The sequence below is a fragment of the Coregonus lavaretus genome (assembly GCF_964263955.1).
Source record: "Coregonus lavaretus genome assembly, chromosome: 38".
Lineage (NCBI taxonomy): Eukaryota > Metazoa > Chordata > Actinopteri > Salmoniformes > Salmonidae > Coregonus > Coregonus lavaretus.
In genome coordinates, this window is record NC_140025.1 from 16,266,589 (window position 1) to 16,283,072 (window position 16,484).

The 16,484-nt window shown below is 44.1% G+C and overlaps 1 protein-coding gene across 1 annotated transcript in view; it reads right to left on the minus strand.

Moving 5' to 3' along the window:
• Window positions 1-10,693: 10,693 nt before the first annotated feature.
• LOC311112205 (sodium- and chloride-dependent GABA transporter 2-like) overlaps window positions 10,694-16,484 on the minus strand; it is a 40,133-nt gene continuing 34,342 nt past the window's right edge. The window contains exons 12-15 of the mRNA XM_084155229.1: window positions 15,451-15,553; window positions 12,412-12,512; window positions 11,947-12,117; window positions 10,694-11,628 (exon numbers count right to left, since the gene is read on the minus strand). Of these exons, the coding sequence (XP_084011355.1) occupies window positions 11,494-11,628; window positions 11,947-12,117; window positions 12,412-12,512; window positions 15,451-15,553 (510 nt within the window). The 3' untranslated portion in view covers window positions 10,694-11,493. The remainder of the gene's footprint in view (window positions 11,629-11,946; window positions 12,118-12,411; window positions 12,513-15,450; window positions 15,554-16,484) is intronic.

A 16,484-nucleotide genomic window follows, 5' to 3' on the forward strand; every position in this document is an offset into this window, starting at 1 on the left:
GCTGTCATTTACAGTCACAAGGAGTCACTCTATGGACTGCTATAGAAAACCAGCGCTATGCTACAACGCTCCAGATACCCCAGTCGCCCGCGGGTTTAGCCTACTCACTGTACAGAATAACGGCTTTTGTGCGATGGGAGCAGGGGCATTCACTCTGGTCTCTGTGTGGGTCTATTGGAGGTCATTTCACTCAAGCGTGACATCATCACTACTAGTAGCCACACAATGTCAACAATAACAACAACACCAGCCACCACCACTACTCATAAGCTTCCGTTCTTGTTATAGTAGGCCAAATAGAAAATAGCACTCTATCTCAGCATTTAAATGGTGTATTTAACACCTGCCTGTTATTTTTAAACGTTCTAAGTGTGGCTCTTTTAATAATTGAAGGGGAAACTGTAACAGTGGGCTGGAGAGTGTCTGAAGTCAGAATTGTACAACTGTAGAGATGGATAATTTATGGCATTTTCAGAATAGAAGTTCTCACAGTTCAACTGTCTCAAAAAGTGTGTGTGTCCTGTCCCATGTTCACAATGCTGAGCACACGTCTTTCTCTTTCTGTGCGGGAGGTATTTCTTCAGGATCCTGACGTCGAAGAGTCGCTGTCGTGTCTTCTTCACCACGGTGTCCATGTGGTTTGACCATTTCCGCTCCTCTGAGATGTGTACGTTGAGGAACATGACGTTTTTGACTGTCTCCACGGCGGCCCTGTTGATGAGGATGGGGGCGTGCCCAGCCTGGTTCCTCCTGAAGTCCACAATCAGTTCCTTTGCTTTACTGATGTTGAGGGAGAGGTGGTTTACCTGGCACCACGCCATCAGAGTGCCTACCTCCACCCTGTAGGGCATCTCGTCATTGTTGGTAATCAGACCTACTACTCTTGTGTCGTCAGCAAACTTGATAATGGAGTGGGAACTGTGTGAGGCCACGCAGTCGTGGGTATACAAGGAGTACAGGAGGGGAAGAGGATGGTGGCATCGTGGGGGTGCTGGTTGTCGTCGTCCAGTGGGTTCTGCTGGTTCTGCCACTTGCAGAAGCTCTTGAGCGTGGTGGCTGCGTTCTTGGACACCTCCAGCCCCTTCTCCTTCTCATGGACTTGTTTGCGACCAGCAGGAGCTCCACGTGCCTGGCGCACGAAACCGACCTCTTGCGCCGACTTCCCAGTGAGGGTGGAGAGGCACGTTTGGAGAACTGCGTTCACCATCTTCTGCTGTGCGCTCTGCTGTGCTCCTCGCCCCCGGGGAACTGTGTGAGGCCACGCAGTCGTGGGTATACAAGGACTACAGGAGGGGACTGAGGATGCACTCTTGTGGGGCACCTGTGTTGAGAATCAGAGTCGAAGAGGTTATGTTGCCTACCTTCACAACCTGGGGGCGGCCCTTCATGAAGTCTAGGACTTCATGGGAAGAGTTCAGTCCCAGGTCCATGAGGAGGGACTGTTTTGGGACTGTCAGTGTGTATGTCTTGGCAATAGATTGTGTCTTCAGGGAAGTGTGTGTGTGCCAGGGGTGTCATGCCTGTGTGTTTGGAGAGAGCTGATGCATACATAGCAGTCTAGGGCCAAACTCTCAGAGGGGAAGTGTGACTCTTCATGCATCTCCAGCTCTGTGTTTGTTTACTAGTTTACTGGTGGCTGAGTCACAGAACAGTGCTTTCCCATAGGAGTCATCAAAACACACAGAGAGAGAGAGAGCGAGAGAGGGAAGGAGATATGGAAACTTCCTTCTGTTTAGCCCGCAAACACCCACGCACGCACCCATATACGCACACACACACACACACACAAGCACCCACGCACGCACGCACACACACACACACACACACACACACACACACACACACACAGTGTTGTACAGCTAACCTTGTGGGGACACACAATTCAGTCCCATTCAAAATCAAATTTTCCCTAACCCCTAACCGTAAACCTAACCCTAACCCTAACCGTAACCATAATCCTAACCCTAACCTTAACCCTAACCCTAGCTCCTAACCCTAACCCTAAAACTAATCCTAGCTCCTAACCCTGAACCTAATTCTAACCCTAACATTAATTCTAACCTTAACTTTAAACGCCCTAGAAATAGCATTTGACCTTGTGGGCAGTGGTAGAAAAAGTACTCAATTGTCATACTTGAGTAAAAGTAAAGATACCTTAATAGAAAATGACTAAAGTAAAAGTGAATGTCACTCAGTAAAATACTACTTGAGTAAAAGTCTAAAAGTATTTGGTTTAAATATACTTAAGTATCAAAAGTAAATGGAATTGCTCAAATGTACTTAAGTATCAAAAGTAAAAGTATAAACCATTTAAAATTCCTTATATTAATCAACATTTTATTTTATTTATTTATTGGCGGATAGCCAGGGGCAGACTCCAACACTCAGACATCATTTACAAACAAAGCATTTGTGTTTAGTGAGTCAGGAGGGATGACCAGTGATGTTCTCTTGATAAGTGTGTGAATTGGACCATTTTCCTGTCAAAAGTTATTTTGGGTGTCAGGGAAAATGTATGGAGTAAAAGTCCCATGTAGCCCCGTGTAGCTCAGTTGGTAGAGCATGGCGCTTGCAATGCCAGGTTTGTGGGTTCGATTCCCACGGGGGGCCAGTATGAAAAAAATAATAATGTATGCACTAACTGTATGTCGCTCTGGATAAGAGCGTCTGCTAAATGACTAAAAAGTACATTATTTTCTTTAGGAATGCAGTGAAGTAAAAGTAAAAGTTGGCAAAAATATAAAGTAAAGTAAAGTAAAGTACAGATACCCCCAAAAACTATTAAGTATTTTTACTTAAGTACTTTACACCACTGCTTGTGGGGACCAACAAAATGTCCCCAGTTGGTCAAATGTTGTTCATTTACTATTCTTGTGGGGACTTCTGGTCCCCACAAGTATAGTTAAACACGTCCACACACACGCACGCACACGCACCCACACAACCACACTCCCTCCAACCCACCAGTCCCCATTTGTCCGCTTGAGAAAGGGCAAACGTTAGGTTATCAATAAATGTGCATTTTTGTGTGGGTGAACCCTACTCTCCTCTACCGAGTGCCCATCCTCCCCCTCTAAAATCCTGAGATGTCCCTTGTTGTACTAATCCAGTAATACTGTGGCCTAGTATGAGAGAGAGGGAGAGAGAGAGCGAGAAAGAGGGTGTGTGTGGGTGGACTTCTAAGCATGGCCAAAACATTAAACAGAACACCATGTGCTGACTGCCACCCTAAGCCTCTCCCCCTCTCACACCTCCACATGCATGACCGACACAACCAATGCCCCCCGCATTACAGCAGGTTAGCTTTTTTCCTAATGAATCTTATTCTGGAGGCAGCTCTGCGGAGTGGTCACTAGCTGACACAGCCACAAGGTAATTACATCGGATTTTAAACCTAAACCTAACCTTAACCACACTGCTAACCCTAATGCATAACCCTAATAAAAAAATAAAAATAAACAAAGCAAATTTTTGTTTTCATGAATTTTTACAATTGAGCCAATTTTGACTTTGCAGCTGGCTCATCTAGCGGAAATTGCTCTGTTCTGCATCAAGGACAAGACTAATAAACGTCTACCTGCCACATTACATGGAAAATGAAAGGGTCCATTCCGGAAGTGCACTTAATCCAGAAAAGCAACAAAGAAAACTGTCACGTTTGCCCCTCTCGATGATAAACAAACAAAAATAAATACATTGTAATGAATTTGAATTCTATGAATAATACATTTCCTGAGTTAATCACAACTTTCTCCTCCCCTGACAGCTGAGGTGTATCAGACCCAATGATGTGTATAAACCCTGGATGGCAGCAGGTACCCTAGCGGTTAAGAGCGTTGGGAAAGTAACCGAAAGGTTGTTGGTTTGAATCCCAGAGCCGACTAAAAATCTGTCGATGTGCCCTTGAGCAATGCACTTAACCCTAATTGCTCATGTAAGTTGCTCTGGATAAGAGTGTCTGCTAAATGACTAAAATATTTCTGGTGATTTCACAAGCAACACATTTGACAAATGAAAAAAAAAAAAGTATAAATACATTGTAAACCACTGAGGTGAATTCAGAATACATGTGCATTTTACAACTACATGTAAACCAATGACAGTCAATGCTGCTGCAGGTAATATTTTTTGTGTTTGCTTACACAAAATTGTGTGATTTGCTACACAAAGAACAATTTATAAAGCAACTGGTGATGATGGCAAAAAAACTATATGGAAGGGGAGAGAGGGTAGGAAAGGGATAGAAAAGGAAAAGGAGGTGGGTGGGTTACAAAGACAACCTAAACACTCATACAGTATAACGCTTGAGCATGGACAAACTGCATCTGCCACACATCCTCCAATATGTTTCTCTCTCTCTTTCAGTCCTTCTATCTCACACACACACACACTGGATCATTTCTAATCCTGATCAGCTGAAACAGAAGATGTATGCCAGGGAATCATATGGAACTAACCACCCCCTCATCTCCCCCCCCCACACACACACACACACTAGTACCATATACAGTTCAATGGCCCAGTGAAATAGTGATAGATTGCACGTTCTGCACAGGAGTCCCAGAGTATCTAAAATACTCACCACTAAAACAACATGTGCATTACCACGCGTGCATAGACACGTGTGGAGCAGGGACAACCCAGTTCTATGGTTGCCTGCTGTGGGGGAATCCAATACAGCTAATTGACACCGGACTCTTTTACATAACCAACTGGCTAAGTGATGGTGGATGGTTCCAGAATTCCCCGGGCACAGCTCTTCATCTCGATGACTTTCTGTCTATGTCCCAAATGTCACCCTATTCCCTATATAGTGCACTACTTAGCACACTATGTAAGGAATAGGGCGCCATTAGGGCGCCATTAGGGATGCACACACTCTCTTTTCCTCACACACGCTCTCCCTCTCTCATGCATAATAGACTACTAATGCCCGCTGGGATAAAAATAAATCAGATAAAGAACGTTGGCATAATAATGAGAATCACAACATTTGTTCTCGAGTGATAGATGACAAGTTGGCTTTGATCCTTTCTATAGGAGCCCATCCATCTCTTCATCGCGCTCTCTCTCTCTCCCTGACTATCTCTCACTCTCTCGCTCTGAAGTGTGGTGTGCCTGTTCAGAGGCGCTCTCTCTTCTGTCATCTGTTGCTGTGGCAGCCAGGGGGGGTAGGTGACAAGTACAGGATGTCCCCTAGGACCTAGGTCACAGAGGTAACGTACCTACGCCAGTGAAATAGGACTCACTGGGGCCCTTGCTCCCTGCCATCCAGGACCTCTATATCAGGTGGTGAAAGGAAGGCCCTGAAAATCGTTAAAGATTCCATCCACCCAAGCCATAGACAGTTCTCTCTGCTTCCGCACGGCAATTGGAACCGGTGCATCAAGTCTGACACCAACAGTCTCCTGAACAGCTTCTATCTCCAAGCCATGACACTGCTAAATAGCTAACAAAATGACTATGCACACTGAGTTTACCCTTTTTTGCACACTCACAGGGCCCTTCACACTCACGCACACTGACACTCCAACACACACACTTAACACTCACTTCATCATTTGCTCACACACACATAATATGGTCACACACACCCACTCACATACAATCATCATATACTCTGCCGCTACTCTGTTTATCATACAGTGGGGAAAAAAAGTATTTAGTCAGCCACCAATTTTGCAAGTTCTCCCACTTAAAAAGATGAGAGATGCCTGTAATTTTCATCATAGGTACACGTCAACTATGACAGACAAAATGAGATTTTCTTTCTCCAGAAAATCACATTGTAGGATTTTTTATGAATTTAATTGCAAATTATGGTGGAAAATAAGTATTTGGTCAATAACAAAAGTTTCTCAATACTTTGTTATATATCCTTTGTTGGCAATGACACAGGTCAAACGTTTTCTGTAAGTCTTCACAAGGTTTTCACACACTGTCACTGGTATTTTGGCCCATTCCTCCATGCAGATCTCCTCTAGAGCAGTGATGTTTTGGGGCTGTCGCTGGGCAACACAGACTTTCAACTCCCTCCAAAGATTTTCTATGGGGTTGAGATCTGGAGACTGGCTAGGCCACTCCAGGACCTTGAAATGCTTCTTACGAAGCCACTCCTTCGTTGCCCGGGCGGTGTGTTTGGGATCATTGTCATGCTGAAAGACCCAGCCACGTTTCATCTTCAATGCCCTTGCTGATGTAGGAGGTTTTCACTCAAAATCTCACGATACATGGCCCCATTCATTCTTTCCTTTACACAGATCAGTCGTCCTGGTCCCTTTGCAGAAAAACAGCCCCAAAGCATGATGTTTCCACCCCCATGCTTCACAGTAGGTATGGTGTTCTTTGGATGCAACTCAGCATTCTTTGTCCTCCAAACACAACGAGTTGAGTTTTTACCAAAAAGTTCTATTTTGGTTTCATCTGACCATATGACATTCTCCCAATCCTCTTCTGGATCATCCAAATGCACTCTAGCAAACTTCAGACAGGCCTGGACATGTACTGGCTTAAGCAGGGGGACACGTCTGGCACTGCAGGATTTGAGTCCCTGGCGGCGTAGTGTGTTACTGATGGTAGGCTTTGTTACTTTGGTCCCAGCTCTCTGCAGGTCATTCACTAGGTCCCCCCGTGTGGTTCTGGGATTTTTGCTCACCGTTCTTGTGATCATTTTGACCCCACGGGGTGAGATCTTGCGTGGAGCCCCAGATCGAGGGAGATTATCAGTGGTCTTGTATGTCTTCCATTTCCTAATAATTGCTCCCACAGTTGATTTCTTCAAACCAAGCTGCTTACCTATTGCAGATTCAGTCTTCCCAGCCTGGTGCAGGTCTACAATTTTGTTTCTGGTGTCCTTTGACAGCTCTTTGGTCTTGGCCATAGTGGAGTTTGGAGTGTGACTGTTTGAGGTTGTGGACAGGTGTCTTTTATACTGATAACAAGTTCAAACAGGTGCCATTAATACAGGTAACGAGTGGAGGACAGAGGAGCCTCTTAAAGAAGAAGTTACAGGTCTGTGAGAGCCAGAAATCTTGCTTGTTTGTAGGTGACCAAATACTTATTTTCCACCATAATTTGCAAATAAATTCATAAAAAATCCTACAATGTGATTTTCTGGAGAAAAAAAATCTCATTTTGTCTGTCATAGTTGACATGTACCTATGATGAAAATTACAGGCCTCTCTCATCTTTTTAAGTGGGAGAACTTGCACAATTGCTGGCTGACTAAATACTTTTTTCCCCCACTGTATATCCTGATGCCTAGCCACCCTTGACCTATACATATCTACCACTCCAGTATCCCTGCACATTGTAAATATGGTACTGGAACTGACTGACCCTGTATATAGTATGCTTACTCACTTTCTCATGTTCTTCTTATTTCTTATTTTTATTTATTGTGTGTTTTTGTTCTACCTTATGTTATTTTTAGTATTACATTGTTATTGATTACTGCATTGTTGGGTTTAGAGCTAGCAAGAAAGGCATTTCACTGTACTTGTGCGTGTGACATTAAAACTTGATACTCCGTGGAGGCAGTCACACACACAAACACATACGTATGCACACACTCGTTTAATACAACACAAGCATGTTTTTTTTTTAAAATCATGATTTCAATGAGAAAGTAAACAAAGAAACATGTTAATGAAATAAAAGAACCATATCCATGGCTCACAATTTGTAAACCGAGATGACAGTGTACGTTTCCAGCAGCTTTGAGAAGTAAAATAGAACACATTGGATCATGATTAGTCACAGTTGTCACATACTGTAGAACAAGTAATAGTCCCAGCGCTTTTCACATGATTGTGAAGCTCTTACATTATGCAATTAGATTATATACAGTAGAACTTCAAAGATACGAGCCTCGGAATTACAGATAGACCAATCAACCAAACAGGCAATATGAAACTGGGAACTTCTGTAAAACGTAAATGTTGCTTACATGGTCTAAAAAACACATCAGATATTACAGTATCTGGATAAATGATTAGAAAACACATGTAAAAAAATATATATATGTATATATTTTCTGTAACAAATATTTTCTATAAAAATATATAAAATCAATATATTCTATCATGCGTTTTGTAAGTGAATTTCAAAGTTACGGACATTTCAGTGTTCCGAACAACCTCCATTCCAGACATGTTCGTATGTCGGAGTTCCTACTATACACTGAGTGTACAAAACACCTTCCTAACAGTGGCGGCTCCTGAAAAAATTCTCAGGAGGGGCAATTTTTCTGATGATTTAGGTGACCTACACACATTTTTAAAAAGATATGTCCAGCAACAACATGAAGACAGGGGCAGCATATAAGTCAATACCAGAAGCATTTATTGACTGATCTCAAAAGTGTTGGCTTACAAAAGCAAAATAAGTTATCACAGTAAAAATAATCAAGGGTGTTCTTTCACATTCCTCAACACTGCATAAACAATATGTATGGCTTTGTAAAAATGAACAACCATATTCTGGCCAATTGTATAGATTTGTAAATATGAACAACCATATTCTGGCCAATTGTATAGATTTGTAAAAATGAACATGAACAGATTTTTTATTTTTTTGAATGGCAGTACCTTTCAAACATGTCTGCTTGCAGTAAGGTAGCACTCACAAGGTGGCCAGAGAAAGAGAACCTTTCTTTGGTGTGATCCAGGATGGTGTTGCAGACCTCTTCAGACAGCCTCTGCTTCTCCTCTTCTCTCAAAGCTGTTCTGGGTCTTTTGGCTCCTGTTGCTTCTTGCAGCTGCTGTTGAGAGGAGTCCCTGAAGGCAAACAGACCAATGTGTTTGTTGGCTTTGTACAGTATTGTTGTCTATGTGATGCACAGGTATATGCAATGTATCCATGTATAGTACAAATACTTCAGTTCCACTTAAAATGGGCAGGGATGCATAAAGTCTTTAGTGTTTAAGTTAGCCTTTGTGTCTCACATAGCCTGGATGTTCAGCACAGTATACAGTGGTGCTCATAAGCTTATGATCCCATGCTAAAGTTGACTAAAAAGAGGAATAAAAAAGAAAAGAAAATTGGTGTCCTTAAAGGTTGGATTTTCCAACTTTTTTAATTAAGTCATTAAGATCAATTTCCAAAAGATGATTTTTTTATTTTTTTATTCCTCTTTTTAGTCAGCTTTAGAATGTGTTCATACACTTATGAGCACCACTGTACAGTACACATAGTATATAAAATAAGATAGATTACACCACTGGCCATATATAATGACAATAATGTAATTTCAAACACAAATGCAGTCTCCTTTCATGCATACATTTTCAAATAAAGCTCTGCTTTGAGAAAGATCGAATGATATTGTTTAATCTTTATCTTACCTTATGGCCTGCACACTGCTTGCGAAGCTGTCGAGGGCACGTTTGATAAAGACAGCATCGATGTCCTTATTCTGTAGCTTCTGGTACGGTGGGCTGGTCAAATGAACCCAATGAACCCGTCCGGATGGCTTCAAAACATTCTATGAGGTCGTCTCGATTCTCGTAGACAGTGTTCACGACTCTGCTGTTGCTAAGCTCATCGTTGTGGCGGCGGACAGCTAGCCTGTATCCCTCATCCAGTTGAGTGGCAATATTCACTCTCACCAAAGCAGACAATCTCAAACAGCTATCAATGTGGGTCTTTGTGACAGCTCATTTTTCTTAATCTTTTCTGAAAGATGGTGCATGTCGGTTACACCAGTCGCTGTCCAAGCGTTGCTGTCTGCCGTTCATGGTTACGTTACGTTACGTATGACGAAAGCGCGTAAGTGCAAGCCCTCAGACACCCATAGAGAATGTATTGAAAGCTCAGAAATTTGAAAAAAAAAATTTTTACATTAGAGGCTATGAGAGACTTCTGGGCGATTTTCAACCAGACTGAAATCGCCCCAAAACGGGCGGGGACATTTGAAGCACGACTTTAGCCTGATTGGACATTTAGTGGCTGGCAGATCAGACGTGAACACTGAACTACTGTTGCCATGATATAATTGATTAGAAAAAAAATCCCTTCCTTTTCCCGTTTGGCAGTGCGTCGCCCATATCGCCCTATTGAACACACCGCCCATGCTTCCTAATATTGAGTTGTACCCCCTTTTGCCTCAATTAGTCGGGGCATGGACTCTACAAGGGGTCGAAAGCATTCCACATGGATGCTGGCCCATGTTGACTCCAATGCTTCCCGCGGTTGTGTCAAGTTGGCTGGATGTGCTTTGGGTGGTGGACCATTCTTGATACACACGGGAAACTGTTGAGCGTGAAATTACCCAGAAGCGTTGCAGTTCTTGACACACTCAAACCAGCGCGTCTGGCACCTACTACCATACCCTGTTCAAAGGCACTTAAATATTGTGTCTTGCCCTTTCACCCTCTGAATGGCACAAATACCCAATCCATGTCTCAATTGTCTCAAGGCTTAAAAATCATTCTTTAACCTGTCTCCTCCCCTTCATCTACACTGATTTAAGTGGATTAAACAAGTTACATCAATAATGGAGCATAGCTTTCACCTGGATTCACCTGGTCAGTCTATGTCATGGAAAGAGCAGGTGTTCCTAATGTTTCGTACACTCAGTGTATAATATGTCTCTGATTATTACTTATGTTTTCAACATGGTACTATTGCATTCATTTTACTTGTTTCAGTATTTCATTGTTCAACACAATAAATAGCAAAAAGGAGAAAATATCCTTTACGGCATGATATTTATTTATTTATTTTCACTACTTCCAATCCAGAGGAGATTTCTCATTTTCTGTAAACAGTTTCAGCCCTACGGGCCCTGGTTAAAAGTAGTAGTGCACTATATAGGGAATAGGGTGCCATTTCAGACCCAATCAGTCTGATCTAAATAGTCCAGTCAGAAACCATTGGCTAGTCTGACTGAAATTATGATGAGGTAATGATCTGTGTCACACAGCAGCTCATTAATGTCAGTCCCATGATCACATATAAATATAAAAGTGTTTGTGTCGCTCTACTCCTCCCTCACTCCCATCCCTTCTCTACACAGTCAGCCGGTCACAATTCGATCCCTAACCTTCCCATTGGCCCCAACGTTTGCAGATGTGTAAGGTGGAAGCAATATGGCGGAAGCTTTATCACTACACTGCTTCCACCTATCCAGAATCTTCAGATGAGGGTTAGGGCCAAGGTGGAGGGAATAGGGAGCGATTTGGGACTGGCTTTTATCCCTCCCTCCCTTTCCCTCTCTTTCCCCCCTCCCCTTCTCCTTCATTCACAAAAATACACACAGTCAGGGGCATGTCACTAAGCCCAGTCCACGTATCCCAGGCCCAATAGCATACAACCGGATTCCATCACAGTTTCAACCACCATCCCGTCTCCATTTATCTGTGAGGACACAACAGAGGGGCAGAGGCCTTCCCATCTCCATAGAAACATCCCTTGATCCCCGATTCCGATCTGTCCCATTGGTGCGCAGAAACCGTGAGACCGTATCATTGGCTAAACCCAGGGAGGTCATTCCTAGATCACGTCTGCGATTGGCTCCTTGGGTTTCTCGGCGGTGAGAGCCAGACAGGGGTCAAAGGTGAGAGAGGTGGTCCGGTGGTCCAGGGCTAAATTGGAGTTGGGGGCAGGACGACACAGCCGGCGGAAACGCTACAGGCAACAGGAGAGATGGACGGGTTGTTAGTCACACACAACATATGCCTTAATGCACTGTACAGTATGTCTTATATGCTTAGTACAGTCTTCTGCACTGACTTACTGGCCAACCTAGTCACTATAGTGACTATTAATGTCTTGTATAATCATAGGGTAAGTCACAGGGGAGATGGAGGTAAGTAAGTGTAGAGTCAGTCCACATAGTGTTGGACGGTAGGGGCAAGAGTAACAGTTAATGTGAGAGTCAGGGTTATGGTAAGGCCAAGTGTAGTAGTTGGTTGTTGGTGTAAAAAATGTCACTGTGTGACTGACCTGTGTTAGGCTGCCGGGGGTGGTGGCCAGTGCGTAGAGCGCACAGATGGGCAGCAGGGAGACAGAGGAGAGGGTGAGGAGCCAGCCTAGGGCTGTGGCCCACCCCGGGGCTACTACGCCCTTCCCCAGGGACAGAGGGGACCAGCACACCAAGGAGAACACAAACGTTGCCTGGAGAGAGAGACAGAGAAAGAGAGTTGCGCACACACACATTGCTTGTCTGAATATGACCTAATGGATTCATCTTGGACCAGTGTATCAGTCTGATTCAAAATTGATCCATTTATAGGGTAAGAAATGTATAGAGAAAAGTCACAACAACTAGATTCTGCAAAAAAGGTAACCAAATAATTCACACAATTGCTCACATGTATACACAGATATCCAATGACAGACACAATTGGGATATGTGAAGTTCACAGGACTCCTCCCACACACAGGGGTCAAGGGTTAAAGGTCACTCACCGTGCACATGGCTGGCGTCAGGTAGCGCCAGCACAGCTTGAAGAAGGGCAGCGGGCTGTAGCCAATCATGTGCTTAATGTTGTCATTGAACCTGTCAGGCCCTAAGGAACAGGGCGAGGGTTATTACGTGGTTCTGTGGTCAAGGCCTGGTTCTGACCACAACAATGGTTGAACCATGGTTCTGAATTGAAAGGACCATACAAGGTCAGTCTGAAGTCCAGGCACAATCTTGAAGACCAGTAATTGAAAACTAGAAAATGGTCCTAGAGACCCCAAACCACTTAAATCAGAGCACAGACCCATATAAGACCGTAGAACAGGATATTGTCTAAGGTCCTGAATAGACCACCTTTAAATCCCACGGTCGTAACGACCATAGAGGACCCACTGGAGACCTGACCGCAGTCTAAACGACCTTGGTCAAACCCAATTTCCACAGCTCTCCACGGGGATGTAAAGCATGCCTACCTCAACTCTCCCTGCATTCGGTAAGTATTCAGACCCCTTCCCTTTTTCCACATTTTGTTACGTTACAGCCTTATTCTAAAATAGATTAAATTAACTTTTTTCCTCATCAATACCCCATAAAGGGATAACAGGTTTTTAGAGATTTTTGCACATTTACATAAGTATTCAGACCCATTGCTATGAGACTCGAAATTGAGCTCAGGTGCATCCTGTTTCCATTGATAATCCTTGAGATGCTTCTACAACTTGATTGGAGTCCACCTGTGGTAAATTCAATTGATTGGACATGATTTGGAAAGGTACACACCTGTCTATATAAGGTCCCACAGTTGACAGTGCATGTCAGAGCAAAAACCAAGCTATGAGGTCGAAGGAATTGTCCGTAGAGCTCCGAGACAGGATTGTGTCGAGGCACAGATCTGGGGAAGGGTACCAAAAAATGTCTGCAGCATTGAAGGTCCCCAAGAACACAGTGGCCTTCATCATTCTTAAATGGAAGAAGTTTGGAACCACCAAGACTCTTCCTAGGGCTGGCTGCACGGCCAAACTGAGCAATCGGGGGAGAAGGGCCTTGGTCAGGGAGGTGACCAAGAGCCCGATAGTCACTCTGACAGAGCTCCAGAGTTCGTCTGTGGAGATGGGAGAACCTTCCAGAAGGACAACCATCTCTGCAGCACTCCACCAATCAGGCCTTTATGGTAGACTGGCCAGACGGAAGCCACTCCTCAGTAAAAGGCATATGACAGCTCGCTTGGAGTTTGCCAAAAGGCATCTAAAGGACTCTCAGACCATGAGAAACAAGATTCTCTGGTCTGATGAAACCAAGATTGAACACTTTGGCCTGAATGCCAAGCGTCACATCTGGAGGAAACCTGGCACCATCCCTATGGTGAAGCATGGTGGTGGCAGAATCATGCTGTGGGGATGTTTTTCAGCGGCAGGGACTGGGAGACTAGTCAGGATCGAGGCAAAGATGGAGCAAAGTACAGAGAGGTCCTTGATGAAAACCTGCTCCAGAATACTCAGGACCTCAGACTGGGGCGAAGGTTCACCTTACAGCAGGACAACGACCCTAAGCACACAGCCAAGACAACTCAGGAGTAGCTTCGGGACAAGTCTCTGAATGTCCTTGAGTGGCCCAGCCAGAGCCCGGACTTGAACCCGATCGAACATCTCTGGAGAGACCTGAAAATAGCTGTGCAGCGACGCTCCCCATCCAACCTGACAGAGCTTGAGAGGATCAGAGAAGAATGGGAGAAACTCTCCAAATAAAGGTGTGCCAAGCTTGTAGCGTCATACCCAAGAAGACTCAAGAATGTAATCGCTGCCAAAGGTGCTTCAACAAAGTACTGAGTAAAGGGTCTGAATACTTATGTAAATGTCATCTTTCTGTTTTTTTTTTTTTATACATTAGCAAAATTCTATAAAAACCTGTTTTTACTTCGTCATTATGGGGTATTGTGTGTAGATTGATGAGGGAAAAACACCATTTTATCCATTTTAGAATAAGGCTGTTACATAACAAAATGTGGAAAAAGTGAAGGGGTCTGAATACTTTCCGAATGCACTGTAGGCACGCATGTTTGACGCTAAACGCACACACACACACAAACACACACACACACACACAGTTCCCACTGCTTAGGAATCCACCAGAGCAGACAGGTTCCCACCTCACACAGACTGCTCCAGTCCCCATCATCATTCCTATCTGTGTCTCTACCTCCTGGCTCGGGCCCTTATCGTAAAACAACAATTGTCTCTTACACTCTCAACTTACATGGAAACAAATTAAAGTAGAACACCCAAAATCCCTCTACAGCTCCACTGTAGACTATCTGCAGATTTACACCCTGGCTTGTCTATGTTAGAGACTTAGTGTTAGCATTAGTGTTAGCATTTGAGGCAGATCTATGCTCAGGCTTTTCTGTGTGTCTGGAGTTTTTGGGATGTTAGTGTTAGAATATTAGTATGTTAGCGTTCGAGGCAGATTGATGCTCAGGTTTTTCTGTCACCTGAGTTTTTCTGTGTTAGCGACTTAGCGTTAGCATCTAAGGGAGATTCCTGCCTGAGCTTTTCTTTGTCTATGCTTTTTGTGTGTTAGTATCTGAGGCAGCTACTGTGGGCTTCCCAGGGCCCCATGGCTGAGACTGTGTGGCGACACGTTCAGCGGGAAGATTTAGGGGCTGGGGAGACAGTGACTAATTAATAGGGCTGGCGCTGGCTCTGTCTCCACTACACTCCAGCTCACACTGAATGTCTGCAGCTCACAATAGACTACTCCAGATTCATATACTGTTGACCTGAATAGAAATATGGAAGGTAAAGGGAGAGGATGTATAAGATTTGTGCATAGTTAAACAACACCACCGGCGGCTCACTTTGTGTGTAATTGCACAATTGAGAGAGACAGCCATAGAGACATATATAGATAAAAGTAAGAAAGAAAGAAATTACTGTGTTTCGAGGCACCCATCAGAGGGTGTGTTCAATGTTAAGTGTACATTAGGGTGAATGATGTTGTGTTAAGGTTGTGATAAGGTATTTATTGTGCACAACCTCTGGACTCACCGTAAACCCAGCCCACAGCCACTGACTGGAAGATGGACAGGAGCAGCAGACTGGCCCCACTGCAGGAGTAGTGGTCATAGATCTGGAACACATAGAGACCACCCTATCCAAAGAGAGTGAGAGAACATTACATCACAGATTTATCACCACGTCATAGATCTACACAATTAAAAATATAGAGGGATATTATTTAATTGGGAGAATACATTTGGATAATGTACTAATTGTAACAGAGTGTCTAGCGGTATGTGAATATGTCAACTAGTTGGACATTAGTTCAAATAGACAGACAGACAAACAGACAACCAATCATGTAGACCAGTGTTTCCCAACCCTGGTCCTAGAGTACCCCCAACTGTACACATTTTCATTGTAGCCCTGGATAAGCCTCAATGAGTTGAATGAGGTGTGTTTGTCCAGCGCTACAACTAAAATGTGTACTGTTGGGGGTACTCGAGGACCAAGGTTGGGAAACACCGATGTAGACAGATAGACAGACAGGCAAGCAGACAGACAGACAGACAGCCAGCTAGCCAGCCAGCCAGCCAGCCAGTCAGCCAGCCACCCAGCTAGCCATGTAGCTAGTCATGTAGACAGCCCCCCAAGCTAGCCAGCCAGTCATGTGTCCAGTAAAACAGACAACCATCCATCCACCTAGACTGACGACTCACACTAAGTTCTTCTGCTGCTCTTTCGTTCGCTACATACTTTAGTCTGGGACTGCCATCATTGAAGTTGTTTATGGTGAGGAGGGACACAAGGGGCATTGTACAATTACAAAGTAATCAGCGATTGGATCGTCTCTAACCAATCAGAGTATCAAAGCCAAAGACACATTTTCTAACCGCCGCTTTACCCACGTGTGCTCTTGCTCTGGCCCAACCCATTGGTTTCTGGACCAATCAGACAGCCCTGAATGTGTTCGCATTCGGTGAATGGTCGGGGAGGTACTCAGATTCAGACTTCCAGAGAAGAAACTAATGTCAATGGGCATGGCGTAGCGTTTGGCCGGAGCAAGGAGTCTGGGTAGCCAG